Source organism: Monoraphidium neglectum, assembly GCF_000611645.1.
Source record: "Monoraphidium neglectum strain SAG 48.87 unplaced genomic scaffold scaffold01035, whole genome shotgun sequence".
In the NCBI taxonomy this organism is placed as follows: Eukaryota; Viridiplantae; Chlorophyta; class Chlorophyceae; order Sphaeropleales; family Selenastraceae; genus Monoraphidium; species Monoraphidium neglectum.
The window spans coordinates 1-13687 of NW_014012593.1; the positions used below are offsets into that span (position 1 = coordinate 1).

General features: G+C 67.5%; 3 protein-coding genes across 3 annotated transcripts; all 3 read right to left on the reverse strand.

Annotated features, from left to right (window-relative positions):
• Positions 1 to 110: 110 nt before the first annotated feature.
• On the reverse strand, positions 111 to 6977 carry MNEG_6400 (Non-histone chromosomal protein 6; the record flags this gene model as incomplete). The annotated part of the gene is made up of 14 exons (XM_014045123.1): positions 111 to 520; positions 798 to 1620; positions 1830 to 1925; positions 2171 to 2254; positions 2581 to 2715; positions 3012 to 3149; positions 3339 to 4400; positions 4685 to 4747; positions 5069 to 5128; positions 5290 to 5373; positions 5580 to 5621; positions 5914 to 6006; positions 6259 to 6459; positions 6855 to 6977. Coding segments are annotated over 14 exons (3414 nt in total), but the record flags the coding sequence as incomplete, so codon positions are not given.
• Positions 6978 to 7278: 301 nt separating this feature from the next.
• Positions 7279 to 8946, reverse strand: MNEG_6401 (hypothetical protein; the record flags this gene model as incomplete). The annotated part of the gene is made up of 6 exons (XM_014045124.1): positions 7279 to 7482; positions 7669 to 7851; positions 8028 to 8088; positions 8259 to 8375; positions 8527 to 8643; positions 8906 to 8946. The coding sequence occupies 6 exons, from the start codon at positions 8944 to 8946 to the stop codon at positions 7279 to 7281; spliced, it is 723 nt and encodes a 240-aa protein (XP_013900578.1).
• A 2015-nt stretch (positions 8947 to 10961) lies between these two features.
• MNEG_6402 (hypothetical protein) lies at positions 10962 to 13192 on the reverse strand (the record flags this gene model as incomplete). The annotated part of the gene is made up of 4 exons (XM_014045125.1): positions 10962 to 11833; positions 12100 to 12344; positions 12699 to 12814; positions 13079 to 13192. The coding sequence occupies 4 exons, from the start codon at positions 13190 to 13192 to the stop codon at positions 10962 to 10964; spliced, it is 1347 nt and encodes a 448-aa protein (XP_013900579.1).
• Between the last annotated feature and the right edge of the window lie 495 nt (positions 13193 to 13687).

Genomic DNA, 13687 nt, shown 5'->3' on the forward strand with positions numbered 1-13687 from the left:
CTGCCGCGCCCCCGGCCGCGCCTGAGTGCGGCGCCGGCCGCGCCGCGGGCGCCGGGCTTGTCGCGGCGAGTGAACAGGCTGCGCTGCCGCTTGGTCGCGGGCCGCCGCACGGCGAATGCGTCCTCGTCGTCCCACCTCGCGAAAGGGAAGTCGATCCTGCTGAGGGGCCGGTGCTGCCGCGCCCCCGCGGCGCGCGCGGCGGCGGCCGGGTGCGGGTGCGGCAGCAGCGCGGCGCTGCGGCGCGCCTTGGCCGGGCGCAGCGCCGGCTGCATGTGCCCCCGCGCCGCCTCCTCGTCCTCCTCCTCGTCCTCCTCCTCGCCTTCGCCCTCATCCCGCTGCTGCCGCAACTGCGGCCCCGCCGGCCCGGCCTTCCGCGGGCGCCCGCGCTTCCGGTTCCCCACGCTAAACCCTCCGGCCTGGGCGCCCGCGCCCTGCGGCCGCCGCGGCAGCTCCAGGGTGCGCATGCGCGAGATGCCGTAGATGCCGATCATGAAGGACCGCCAGTCCGGCTGCTCCTCGCCTGCGGGCCGGGCAGGCAGGCGGCGCATACGGTCAGGGAGGGCAGAGGCCAGGGTTTCAATGCAAACCTGCTCTGGGGCGGGCCGAGGGAGCAGCGGACGGGGCCGCAGCGGCGGCATCCTCTTCAATCCACTCCGCCACATTGCAAGAGCACCCCCTGCTTGGAGCGCCCGGACACACACACTCACATGCACGCACTCATACATAAAGACGCGCGCACACGCACGCACACACACACACACACTCGTGCACACAAACACACACGCGTGCACACCCACCTTCCACGTGCGCCCTCCACGACCGCACCGCGTCCCGCGCGCGCGCCGAGCTGCCGCGCCACGCGTCCAGCAGCAGGTCGTAGGCATCGGCCCCAAACAGGCCCGCCAGCGCGCGGCGCGCCTCACGAAGGTCAAGGCCAGAGTCCAGGACGTCCAGTATGTCAGGGGTCAGCTGCTGTTGCTGCTGCTGCTGCTGCTGCTGTTGCTGCTGCTGCTGGTGGTGATGCTGATAGTGAGACGGCGGCAGCGGGACGCCCGCCGCCGCCGCGAGCGCCGCCCATTGCGCGGCGAGGGGCGCGGGCGGAGGGGCCGAGAGGAGCAGCCCGGGGGGGAGGGGCATGGCGGCGGCGCGCGGCGCGGGGGGCGCGGCTGGGGTGCGACCCGGCGCGGCGGCGGCGGCGCAGCCGCCGAGGCTGAGGGGCTGAGCCAGCTGACTGAGCTGGGGCGCCCGCGCCTGCTGCAACGCAGCATCCGCGGGCAGCTGCCCCTCCGCCGCCCGCGGCGCCTCGCGATCCCAGCCCGCCCCAGCGGCAGAGGGCAGCTGCGCCGCCAGATCCAGCTGCAGATCGTGCTCGTCCGTGTCCATGTCCGCCAGATCCTCCTCCCGCCCCTCCGACTCCCGCCGCCCCCCGGCTTGCCGCGGCCCCTCCAGCCGCTCCCCTGGCACGGCGCCGGCGGGTGCGGCGCCGGCGCCGGGCCCGCCCATGGCTATCTTGAGAGCAGCCGCCAGCTGCTGCGCCTGGGCCGCCTGGCGCGCGTGGTAGGCCGTCATAGCGCCCGAAAAGCGCTCCTTTTCTAGCTTGGCCATGGCCTCGTACGGCGCCTGCACAAATGTTGGCGGGCGTACAAGCATGTAGACGTGCGCACACGTCGCTGGGCGGGCGCATGTGGCTTGAAGGCACCGCGCGGCCCTGGCGTTCCAACCCTACACGGCGTGGCAAGCGCCGCTCTGCGGGCCTCAAGGCGTGGCCCCGTCGAGCGGCCAGCAGCCGTCCACCCCTGGCCTGCGCGCGACCCGCGCGCCCCGCACACCTTGACCTCCGGCGATGCTGCCCGCCAGGCCTCCCCACAGAGCTTCGACGCGTCCAGCGGCGGCAAGGTGGCCGGCAGGCCCTTTCGGTAGTCGGCCTGGAGGTTCGATCAAAAGCGCGGGGCGCGACAGCGACCGTCGTGTTGCCGGTGGTTGCTGTTCAGGGGTAGGGCGCAGGCGGCCCTCCGCGCCACGACGCATGCTTTGTCCTCGTCGCCACCGCCGCCAAGCACGCGCCACGGGGCCCGGAGGGGAGGGGAGCTGGCACGACAGGGCGCGCCCAGAGGCGGGCGGCCTCGGCAGGGGGCGGGGACGGCGGCAGGCGGCGGCGCGTGTGGCTCACCTGGAAGAAGGTGTAGGCATTGATGGGCTTCGGCGGCGCGCCGGGGTCGCTGGCGCGCTTCGTCTTCTTGAGGGGGTGCGGGCCCTGGCGGGAACGCAAGGCCGGACGGGGGAGGGCAGCTGGGGCTACTGGGGGTGAGCAGCACCATGCGCGCTGCCGCAAGAACTGCCCCTGGATTGGATTTCGACTAGCCGGCATGGCTGTGTGCGCCACTCGTTCCTTGGCCACGCATGGCACACACACACACACACACACACACACAATCTCTCTCTCTCTCTGTGTTTAACTATGTCCTCTTTTGCATGCACACACGCACGCGCACACACACAAAAACAAACAGCTGCACATGCAAACACACCACACAGAAGCACCCGCAGCACCGCCTGCCCCATCACGGGCGCGCCGCGCACCTCCTCGTCCGCGCCGGCCCCGTCAGCCTCCGCCCCCGGGTCCAAGCTGGACGCCGGGCTCAGCCCCAGCGCCGCGAGCGCGGAGCGGTTCGCCTTGTATAGCGCGAGCTCCCGCGCGTAGCGGTCGCGGTCGCGCTGCGTTGAGGGATCCGTTGAGGGCGGCGTTGGTTTTATTTTTTGGGGGGACATGGAGGGGACGTGGGGCGCGGGTGGCCAGGTGGGGCCAGGAGATGGGGTTTGTGCGCAGCGCGTGCCGCGAGCCACGCACAAGCTGAACGAGAGGGCAGAGACGCGACGCGGGGGCCCGGCCCGGGCAGCAGGCGCGTTGGGTTGGTGCGCGGGTGCGCGGGTGTGGCCGCGGCCACAAGGGGCCCGCACCAGGCGAGCGCGGGCGCCATGTGGGCCGCCGCAGCCGCCGCCCGGTCCCCCACCTGCGCTATTGCGTCGCAGGCATCGCGCTCCCCCTGGCTGGTGGCCTTCCACATGTGCGCCAGCATCTTCATCATGTCCTGCGCGCCCAGCCCCGGGTTCTGGTCCGCCACAGCGCCGCGGTGGCGCGACATGAACACCTGGTGCGGCGCACGGCGCGAGCGAGGCGCGCGGGGGCAGTTTTGCCGGCGGCGCTAATTTGGCGGGAGGGCCGGCGCCGGGCAGCCGCCAGGATGCGAAAGCGCAGAGGACGGCTGGCGGACGGTGACAGGTCGCGCGGCGCTGCCAGGCGTCGGTGCTGGGTGGGTGGGGGAGGGGCGCGGCCGCACCTGGTACCCCGAGACAGCCTTTTTGGGGGCGTGGGGGTCCTTCTTTCTCCGTTTGAGCGGAAGCCCGCTGCCGCCGAGGCCGGCGGCCCCGCCGCCGCCACCGCCCAGCTGGCCGCCTTGCGCCATCAGCGCCGCTGCCAGGGCCGTCGCGGGCGCGCCGGTGGCGGGCGGCAGCGCGGCGGCGGCGGAGGCGCCGCCGCCGCCGCCGCGCTTTGGGACGGCAAGGACCAGTAACTCCCCGCCGCCCTCGCCGTTTGACACCACGGTGCCCATGGCGTACGTCCCCATCGGCACCCCCAGCGCATCCGACAGCTCTGGGGGCAGCGGGACACCCTGCATCGGTGCGTCTCCTGCGGCATGCAGCAGCTGCTGCTCCTGTTGCTGCTGGTGGTGGTGCTGCTGCTGCTCCTGGTGGTGCTGCTGGGCGGGCACCTGCTGCTGCTCCTGCTCCTGCTGCCGTTGCTGCTGTTCAGGAGCCTGCTGCTGGGATGGCTGCTGCTGCTGCTGCTGTTTCTGCTCCTGCTGCTCTTGCTGCTGCTGCCGTTGGGAGGGCCTCGCTGGCGACCCAGCCTGCTCCTGCTGCTGAGGCTGCTGCTGGGCCGGCACCCGCTGCTGGGGCTGCTGCGGTAGTGGCGCAGGCGTGCCGCGTCCTGCTGCCGCCGGAGACGTGGGCACAGGCGACAGGGCCAGCGAGGCCCCAGGGGGCACCGGCCGCAGCGCAGGCGCCGCGGCGAGCGTGAGGGAGGCGGTCGCCAGCAGCCGCTGCACCAGCTGCTCTGTTGCTTGCGCATCCTGCTGGGCCTCGGGCGGCGACCCGTGCTGCTGATCCCGCCCAACTGAGGGCGGCTGCGTCTGGGGCAGCAGCTGCGCCAGCAGCGGCAGGGGCGGCAAGGGGGGCAGCGGCGGCAGCTTGAAGGGCTGCTGCTGCTGCTGCTGCTGCTGCTGCCGCAGCAGCTGCTGCTGGGGCCAAGCATGGTCAGTCAACGCGTCCGCGGCTCCCGAGTCGTCGGGGCCGCTGCCGCTGCCGCCCGAGCCGTCCTCCTCGCCCTCCCCGCCGTCCGCCTGCCGAGGCGAGCGCGCGGGAGCGGGCGCCCTTAGCGGCGGCTCGGGTTCAGCCGCGGCGAGCCTGCGGCGGGCGCGTGCGGCGCCGGGATGGGTGCGGCGAACGCGGGGTTTCAACGCGGCAGCCCTTGGCGCATGCGCACAAAACCAGCAGAGCGGGATGCATCACGCGCATGTCTGCGCAGCGGGCTGCGGCTGTGGTTGCGGCATGCGCGTGCATGTGCAAGCGAGCAGGTGCGGCAAGCAATGCCAGCGCTCCGGCGACGCGGCAGACAGGCACTGACCAGCCCCTTCCGCTTGTTTGGCTTGCCGGCGGGGCCAGGCTCGTCATCAACATTGTTCTTGCCCTGCAAGATTAGTAGCGACACAGGGGGGGCAAGGAGTCACAAAGATGCCAGCTGGCATGTTGGCAGTGGCTGCGCTAGCTGCCTTGGAGCCTGACGGGCGTGGTGCTGGTCTGGTGCACGCCCATGCAGGTGCACGCCCATGCAGGGACATCCCATGAGCCTGGATGGCTCCAGAGGCAGGCGTCCGTAGCAGCTGCAATGATCCTCATCCATATGTAAAGGTGTGTGCATGTGTGCAAGAGGGCTCTTGCAAACAGCATGCTTGCAAGCAGCATGCGCGTTAAGCGGCAAGCGGCTGATTCTGGAGGCGAGGCGGCTCACCAGGTACCGCTTCAGGTAGTGCCGCGTGCTAAGCAGGTTCAACTCCTTGGGGGAAGCTACCTGGAAGGTCCCAGCGGTGGCCGCAGCAACGCTTTCAGCTGGGGAATGCAAAATGCAGGCCGGCCATTGCGCGACTGCCGAGGCGGCGCCCGAAATCAAGGAAAGGCTTCTCCACACGGTGCACGTGCGTGTCCGCCCTCCCCCCAAGCGCCGCCACACACCTCCCCGTCTGCCCAGGTCTGGCTGGGCTGGATCAGCTTCCAGTCTTCCCCGTCCCAGATCCTCGCGCGGCGGATGAGCTCGCGCTGCGCGTGACATAGGCAGGGAGGCACGGCGAGGGGAAGAGGGGTGGGGGGAAGCCCAGGGGTGAAGCTTGCAGCGTGGAGCCAACAAGGCAGCGCCACTCCTCATGCAGAAGCGGTGGCGCGACCGCAGGGTCACGGCACACCGCGCCTCCGCGCCGCCCATCGCCACCAGCCCGCGGCAGGGCGGCGCGTTTGGTCGCAGCCACCTTAATGGTCTCGTCCGGCGCGTCGTGGAAGGGGTACTTGACCTGCAGCCCGGGGCGAAGCGCAGTGCATGCACACGCACGCGATGTTGCGGGCGCGGCAAACACTCAGGTGGCAATGCGTCCTGGGGTCGTGCCGGTTGCAAGCTGGCGCCGCTCGCCACATCGAAGGGCAGGCAACCCGGCCCCTCGACTCAGGGCACCAGGCCGTCAAACCAAACATGCGAGCCCCCGGGGTGACCCTGCAACGATTGCCTGAGACGCGCCATCATCGGATGCGGGCCCGCAGCCTGTGCCGACGCCCTCATGCTGCCCCTCCTTTTCCCTGGCTGCCCACCAGGTAGCCCTCCTTGAGCACTCTGTCCACGTAGCCCAGCCAGGCACAGGGGTCAGTCTTGCTATTGTTGGACACCTCCACAAACTCCCCGACCTGGGCAGCCAGGGGAGACCGCAAGAGTCCAACACACGGGCTTGGCCTGGAGCCAGCAGGGCGGGACTCCCGAAGCCTCTAGCCAAGTAGGACGCCGGCGCCCTCACCCTGGGCGCTGTGGGGCCGCGGGCCCGCCCGCATGCACGCGGCACACTGCTGGCTACCGCCGCATGCGGGGCGGCCCGCGCGCCTCACGCGCACGCTGCTCGTGCTCCAAGCGTAGGGCCTCCCGTGGGCGGCAGTGCGACGCACCTGCAGGTCTTCCACCTCGTGCCCAAAGTCCACGGGCACCTCGTATGGGAAGATATTTTCGCAGTTGACCCTCTCCTCGTCCTCGTTGTCGTACCGCACCGTGAAGTGGCTCTTGCCACGCGCGACGACGGCCGCCGGCCAGAACGCGCCGCTGAAGCCGGTGCGGTTCTTGTCGCGGGTTGGGGGCCACCAGACGCGGACCTGCATGGAGGGGGGGGAGAGGGGGCCTCGGGAGTGAGCGAGGTCGCAATGGGGCACGGGCGTGTGCAGGGCGAGGTTTTGAAAAGGGGGGGTGCTGGGCGCCCATGCAGCGTAATGCGGATTTCTGCCTGCTACCGCCGCCACTATGCTGCAGGCGTTACCCACAGCACTACAAGGAGTGCGCTGCACAGCGCTTGGGTGTGGCGCGGTCGGCGTGCTTTGCTCTCCGCGCCCAGCCAGGCGGCAGCGTCACGGTGGGCTTGAGCACTTCAGTGAAGCAAGATTTTCACAAAGCTCTAACAGGCCAGGTGCCTCATATACGGTGACCTGAAGTGCGTCGTGACAACCAGATCACTCGCAGCCCAGTCGCGGCCCCAGCCTGGGGAGGCTCTCACCCGGTCCGGCGTACGCTGACGCTGAGCAACCGAAGCAATATCAGGCTCTTCCTCGCCGAGGTCGGCTGCTGGTCTCTTGGCAGTCCCAGTGCGCAGGGGGCGGTCAGACCGGGCCGACGCCATGGAGTTCACAAGTCAACGTCCATGCAAACCGCGATCAGCCTACTGAACAAATGTCAATGGGGCAGCTTGGTCTTGTTGTGCTGCCACAAATTCTGAATGATCTCGTGGCGCGTGACCCGTTGAAATCATGCCGCTTTACTCACGCTTCGCATTGATTGAAGCCTAATCTGCGTCCGCATCCAAAAGGCGTACTCGTGGCCTTAGCTGACCATGCGCTTGTCAGCGGCAGGGTCACGACAGACCCTCTCACTGAGAGCCTTACCCCAACCCCTTCTTGTGCCCATGCCCTGTGGCCCGGCACCTAGGCCAAGAATAGCGGGTCCACATTCCTGTCGCGGTACATCACCAGCCGCGCCCGTTCCTGCCCCAGGGCGGCAAACCACTGCGGCACATAGGGCGCCGCCCACACTGCGTCACCAGCACGGACAGGGTACCAGCCGTCGCCCAGTCGGATGATGCCCTCTCCTGACAGTAGCAGCAAGCCATGGTTATTGTAATTTCCTTTCTGTGGGGTCCACGGTGGTTTCAAATAGCAGGGAAGGGTGGGAAGTCAGGGGACGATGATGGCTTGTCGTGTGCGAGCCCAGCCCCAGGGCAATGAGAGCAAGGCCATGCACAGAAAGCAAGGCCCTGCATGAGTCGAATGTCACAATCAGAAAAAAAGTGATGTGGCCGTTGCCACGCCCCACACCAGCCAGCCGCCCACCACTTCGGGCGGCGAGGCTCCTGGCTTGACGTCCAATACCAAGACGTCGAAGTCCCACTCGTCGCTGTCAGGCAGCAGGCGGCGCTGCACGGTCGCGCCCGCGGGGCCCGCAGTGATGGCGTCCGGCAGGACGTCGTCGACGGCGCCGTGCTCAAACCCAGGCATGCCCTGGGTCGGGCAGGGCAATTTCAAGAAGGGCGCATAGTTTATCCCGGCCGGATATCGTGCATATCAGCGAGTCACTCCATCGGCGCTGCTTGATGGGGTGCGTGGTGCGACGCTGCCTGTCGTTGCAGCCATCATGTTATTGCAGCCATGACAAGCAGCTGCCAGTATGCGCGCACCTCTGCCTTTGCGAAAATGCGTTCGTACACCAGCAGCTTGGCACCCCCCTCGGACGTCACGCTTTGGGGGCGAGGAAGGGAGCAGAGCAACAGGCCCGTAAGCTGTTGAGCCTCGTTTCAAATTGTGCAAAAGCGTGGTACTTCATCAAGATGCGCGCTCAAACTTGACTCAGCGCGCATCTGTCTGTGATTGCGACACTTGAAACCACGGTCTCCAGGTGTGCGTCTTACGTTTGTGAAAGGTACTCTTCCGAGGCGGGCGGCAGGTACGCATAGTGGTTGCTGCTGACCTCCACCTCGTTGTCGTTGACGTCAATCTCCAGCTGCCCCGTCAGCACCAGCATGAACCTGCAGTTGTGGTTGCGTGGTTGTTTCCGCTGCAGCAGCGCAGCAGGCCGGCTCCACAAGCTACGCTGCACGCATCAACAACGGGCAGAGCCTGCTCGGGCCCAGTTGAGGACGGTTGCGCCACAACTCCCCCCCAATGGGTGGGGCACACCTCTCTGTAATGGGCGTCTTTGGTGGTGCAGCCGAGCCGGGGGCCATGTCGACGAGGTACATCACAAAGTTGGCGCCCTTGGCGGGGTGCATCAGGTATGACAGCCGCGCGTTCTGCCTGCAAGCGGCGTTGCGGGGGCGGCACGGCGTGGTGCACGCGAGAGGGCGGGTAATTTACGGAGCGCGTGCTCAATAGCATGAGGCCAAACAATTGTTAGGTACGAAGTCGCTTGCTTGCAAGACCAAAATGTTTGCCCGAGTGGAGCTGGTTCCGCACGTTGATGATGCAAGGTGCGCCTGCATGCAGACTTCACCAAGGGCAGGCACCCCGCATGGCGTCCACCGCGCCAGCACTGACACACGTCCCAGGGTACACCTACCAGCCCGCATTCGTCGTCCAGGTGCGGGTGGTACTGTCCATGACAGCGTGGTCGCGCCTTGACACGCTGCGCGTGCTGAGGTCTGCGCCCATTGGCCGCGGCGCGCCGGGGAGAGCGTTGGTGGGCCAGCGTTGCCTGATCAAGCACCTTGGACACCGCATGCAGTGCAATGAGGCCACTTGTTTCGCACGGCCGAGCGGATGGCTTGCAGTCGCACGCAGTATGCAGGCGCTCTTAGCCCGGCACGCTCACTGTCAAATATGCTGCCGGTAGAGGGGCTTGCAGAGAACACTGCTGAGTAATTGCTTGGCCCCGTCAGAGCTGGCGCACTGCTGCATTGGCCGATGGCATCACCTATACACAATGGCGGGTTTGCGCTGGACGTGGCTGGGGACCGGCAGTAAAATGCTGTGTGAGTGCAGCTCTGCCGCCGGCACAGTTGCGCGGGTGGGCGGTTGCTGCAAGGTGCTATCGCGCCAAATCGCCGCCGCAGCCTGGACACTGCGTGATTAAGCAGGCCTGCCCCCACGCATGCGCATGTGCGGATACAGGCGAGTGCCCTGCTGGCAACCATCACCACTGCCATGCTGCTCGCGCATGCCGGGGGTGGTGCGATGCCGCACCTGCTGCTGCCAGCACAGCAGGCAAAGCGAGGAGGCACAATACAGATAGCTTCATCTGTTAACCCCCAGAAGCGATTGGATCAGCTGAATTTCAATGTTCACAAGGATGCTGCGAATGTGATCAGGACAGTGGGATCTATGATCATAACCGCTTGCAACTTGCAAGGTTGGTGCTATCGCACGAACGATGGCCGTGATATGATATTGTATATGTCCACGCGGTGGTCACCAGCGAAGAGACAGCTTGAATTTTGACATTCCGGACCTACCGTAGATTAGTATGAGCAGTTGCCGGCAGTGTTTGCATCGCTGGATCTCTTGCAATTGTAAGGGACACCGTACACCCCTGCTTGCTACCAGGCCGATTGGCAGCATCACGAACAGGGCGAGCCGGTGACAAGCAGTTGGACTTGACAGAGGCATGCAATATGCACACGCCACAGTGCCACGGGCTTATAGATGTGCCCAATGAATTTGTTGGGTTCAGCTGGTTGCTGTCAGCCACTTAGAATTGTGCGCAATGTGGGGCGTGAAGAGAGTCAAATGGGGCAACTACCAAGTGCTTTGATGTTGCACGCCGCTTTCGCATACATGCAATGGGCACATAACTGCTCCGCCCACTTCGCACTTATGGACGTTAGCATTGATGGTTCAAGTGAGTTTCTGTAAGGTACGCATCTGGTGCCCAGGACCCAGCTGCAGGCTGCACACGAGCGCACGCGCGCGCGTACACACACACACACACACACACACACACACACACACACACACACACATGCACGCGCGCAGGCGCAGGGAAAACGCCATCACTTGCATTTTTACTCTCCCTCCTATGATCATCCCAGCCATACAATGCTGCCCAAGCGCCCCCGATAAAACATCGAAAGCTTGAAATCATCCCTTGCTGTGCAACAAGTCTACAAAATCTGGGCCCTGTCCAACTGGACGCCACGCATACAGTGGGCAACCGGCAGCCTGCCTTGCGGCAGCAGCCAAAGTGGGAGGCGGTTTTCATGCGTTCCCCAGCCCGTCAGAGGCCGTGGGCAGCACAGACAATGGGGTTGGACCAGGGGGCGTCTCTCACCATCGCAAAGTTCGACCCCAGCCATAATCTGAATACCAGGGGGCCCCGCAGCAGTCAAAACCAAGGACTGCAGGCAACACAAATTCTAACACCAGGCATGCAGAGCCAAATATACGGCGACATCTAGCCGATGCAACGGCGCCCAAAGCTGAGGGGCCCCGCTCACTCACCCCCAAGCGGCCGGCCGGCAAAGAGCTGTGCATGCAGCAGTGCATGGCGATGCATCATCATGCGTCGGTGACAGTGCTTGGCATTTGTTGATAATGTGGCGACCCACGACGTGGGGGCGGCAGCAGCAGCAGCCCACCAGCATACAATCCCGCCCCATTGGCCGCTTCTGTAGCTGTGATTAGCGCACAGGGATGCGGCACTCCTTCTGATACTCGTCCGCAGTCGCCCCCGAGCCCAGCCGCTTCCTCAAACAATCCAAGCACGAAGCGGCGGCCTTGTCGCCCGCGGCGCCGCCCGCCGCGAGCCCCGCGCATGCGCCGCACCAGCCCTTGGCGACCGACAACACCCGCGGGTCCGCGTTGCAGGCCACGCACGCCGGCTCGCGCGGCGCGCCGACGCACGCGGCGCACGAGCCGAGCGGCGACGCTCCGGCGTCCTCTGGAGGCTTGAGCTTCGAGGCGGCGACGCAGCGGTAGCACCTGGAGCGCTCGTGCTCGGCCCCGAGGCCGAGGCAGTCGCCGCAGTCGGGGCCGCTCTCAGGGCGCGAGAAGCAGGACAGGCACGAGGAGTAAGCGCCAGCGTCGGCGCCCGCGCGCGCACACGCGCCGCAGGCCCGCGCGGCCGCGGCCGCGGCTGTGGGGGAGGCGGTGCCCTTCGCGCCGCTGCGTCGCACGCACTGCAGGCAGCGGCCGCGCTGCGCCGCGCTGAGGTCGGCGCCGCTGCAGGCGCTGCACTGCTCCCGCGCGGCTGCGGGCGTCCTCTGGTCCACCACGCACGCGAGGCACGCGTCGCGCGCCGCGCCCTTTGGCGCCACCGAGAAGCACCCGCCGCAGCCGCTGCCGCCGGCGCCGCCACGGGCGGAGGGTGCGGCGCGCGCCTCGGCAGCGCAGGCGAAGCACCGCTGCTGCTCGTCCGCAGTTGGGAGCCCGCCGCAGGTGTCGCAGTCCGTCGAGCTGGTGGGGCGCAAGTAGCATTTGACGCAATGATCGTAGGCTTTGGGGCTCTTGGCGACGGACTGGCAGCGGGCGCAGGGGTTATCGGCGTCCGGAACTGCGTGGCGGCGCGCGTGTGGTGGATATGGGTGAGCTGGAGATGCTGCTGCCGCAAAACGCGAGCTGTAGACTCCATCTTCCCTGGCAGCAGGCTGGGTCCGTGGTTGGCGCTGGAGGCGGGCAACAAGGCAGAACAGGGCCGGCCGACACCACCCCGCTCCCGACTTTGAGGTGGACCATCAACCTGCGACTCCATCCCTTCTCAGGGGCCCCACCCCTGTTCACGTTGTGGGCGCGGCCCCACTCCGCGTCGCCGCTCCTCACCATAGCAGTTGTCCCGCGTGCTGGTCTTGCACGTGAGGGCCGGGTAGAAGCCGGAGAGGCAGGAGCCGCACTTGGCCGCATCCCTCGTCAGCGCACACGTGACGCACGGCGGCACGAACCGCTTGCCGCGCGCCTCCACGCACGCGATGCAGCCGGGCACTGCGGCGGGCGGCACGAGGCTGGGGGCGCCCGGGAAGGCGACGCAGCTGACGCAGGGCTTGCGGCTGGTGACGCAGGAGAAGCAGCTGCGAGCAGGTGGTTTTTGTGTGAGGGGCAGGAAGAAAAGTCAAGTGCCAGGTGGCGATGAAGAGGGTGTCAAGGGAAGGGTGATTTCAGGGCGAAAGCAGAGGAGTCCAGAGTGATCGACAGGGCGCCAGCACGGGCGTAGTGGCAGCTGCCCTATTGCACGGACGGGTGGCCAGGGCAGGACGACGCGCACCGTCGCCGCGCGCCGCGCCACGCTCCCCTCACCGCCACGCACGTCCTTGAACATCACCCCATCCATACGCACATACACACGCATTACGACGCTGTGCACCACCCCCCTTCCCTCGCAGGCCCTCATCGCCTCCAACCCCGTGGCACGCCGAGCCACTCACGCCGACCGCCCGGCGGCGTCCCCGACCGCCGCGCACGTCGCGCACTGGTCCAGCGCGGTGTTGCCGGTCGAGCCGGCGGCGGCGCCCGGGGCCAGCAGCAGCAGCAGTTCGGCCCTCTTTGGGGAGACCCGGGGGTCTATGGCGCACGCGACGCACGCGGTCGGCCGCGGCGTCGCGCGGCAGGCCGCGCACGCAGCTGCGCTAAGGCCGGCGCAGGCTGCGTCGAGCGGCGGCGGGCGGCCGGTCACCCAGCCCTCGCCATGTACTGGGGGGTGATCAGGGCATGCAGGGCAGAGGGGGGATGTGATGATCAGGGTTTCGGCTGGCGTGGGGCACTCGGCCTAGCGGCAAGGCAGCTATTGCAGGAGCGCCTTGCTCACCAAAGCCATCGCCGCCGATGCCGCTGCCGCTGCTGCGCCGGCTGCTGCGCCGGCTGCTGCGCCGGCTGCTGCCGCTGCCGCCGCCAACGACCTTGCTGCTGCTGCTGCTTCCATTGATCAGGTCTCCTGAGCCGAACAGGCTGCACATCCCTTGCGGCCACTTGTCCTGCTGGCCTGTTTGGCAGCCCGTCTTGCCGCTGGCGGTGGAGAGGTACGGCCCAAAGGTCAGCAGTGGAAGATTGGCTGATCGGGGCGAGCCTGCGTCCGACCGCGCTGGTTTCCCTGCGCGAAGCAGATGGCAGGCGCGACGGATAAGCAGGGACGAGCGAGGATGGAAGCCTGACGGGCCCACAAATTGGTCACTCTCGGTCGCACGCTTGTCGCGAAGTGTGCAGGGGGGGGCACAAAGCAACAGCGGCACCATGCAAGCTGCGCTCCGCTGCTCACCAGGGAGTGCGGCGACATGGGCGCCGCAGCCGCTGCCGCAGCCGCCCGGCAGCCCGCAGAATGCCCAGGCCGCGCAGCCGGGCAGCCGAGCGCAAAGCGCCTGGCACTCCGCGCGCGACGCCATCGGCGCCTTGGGCGTGCCCTTTGCGGGGCCCATGCTGC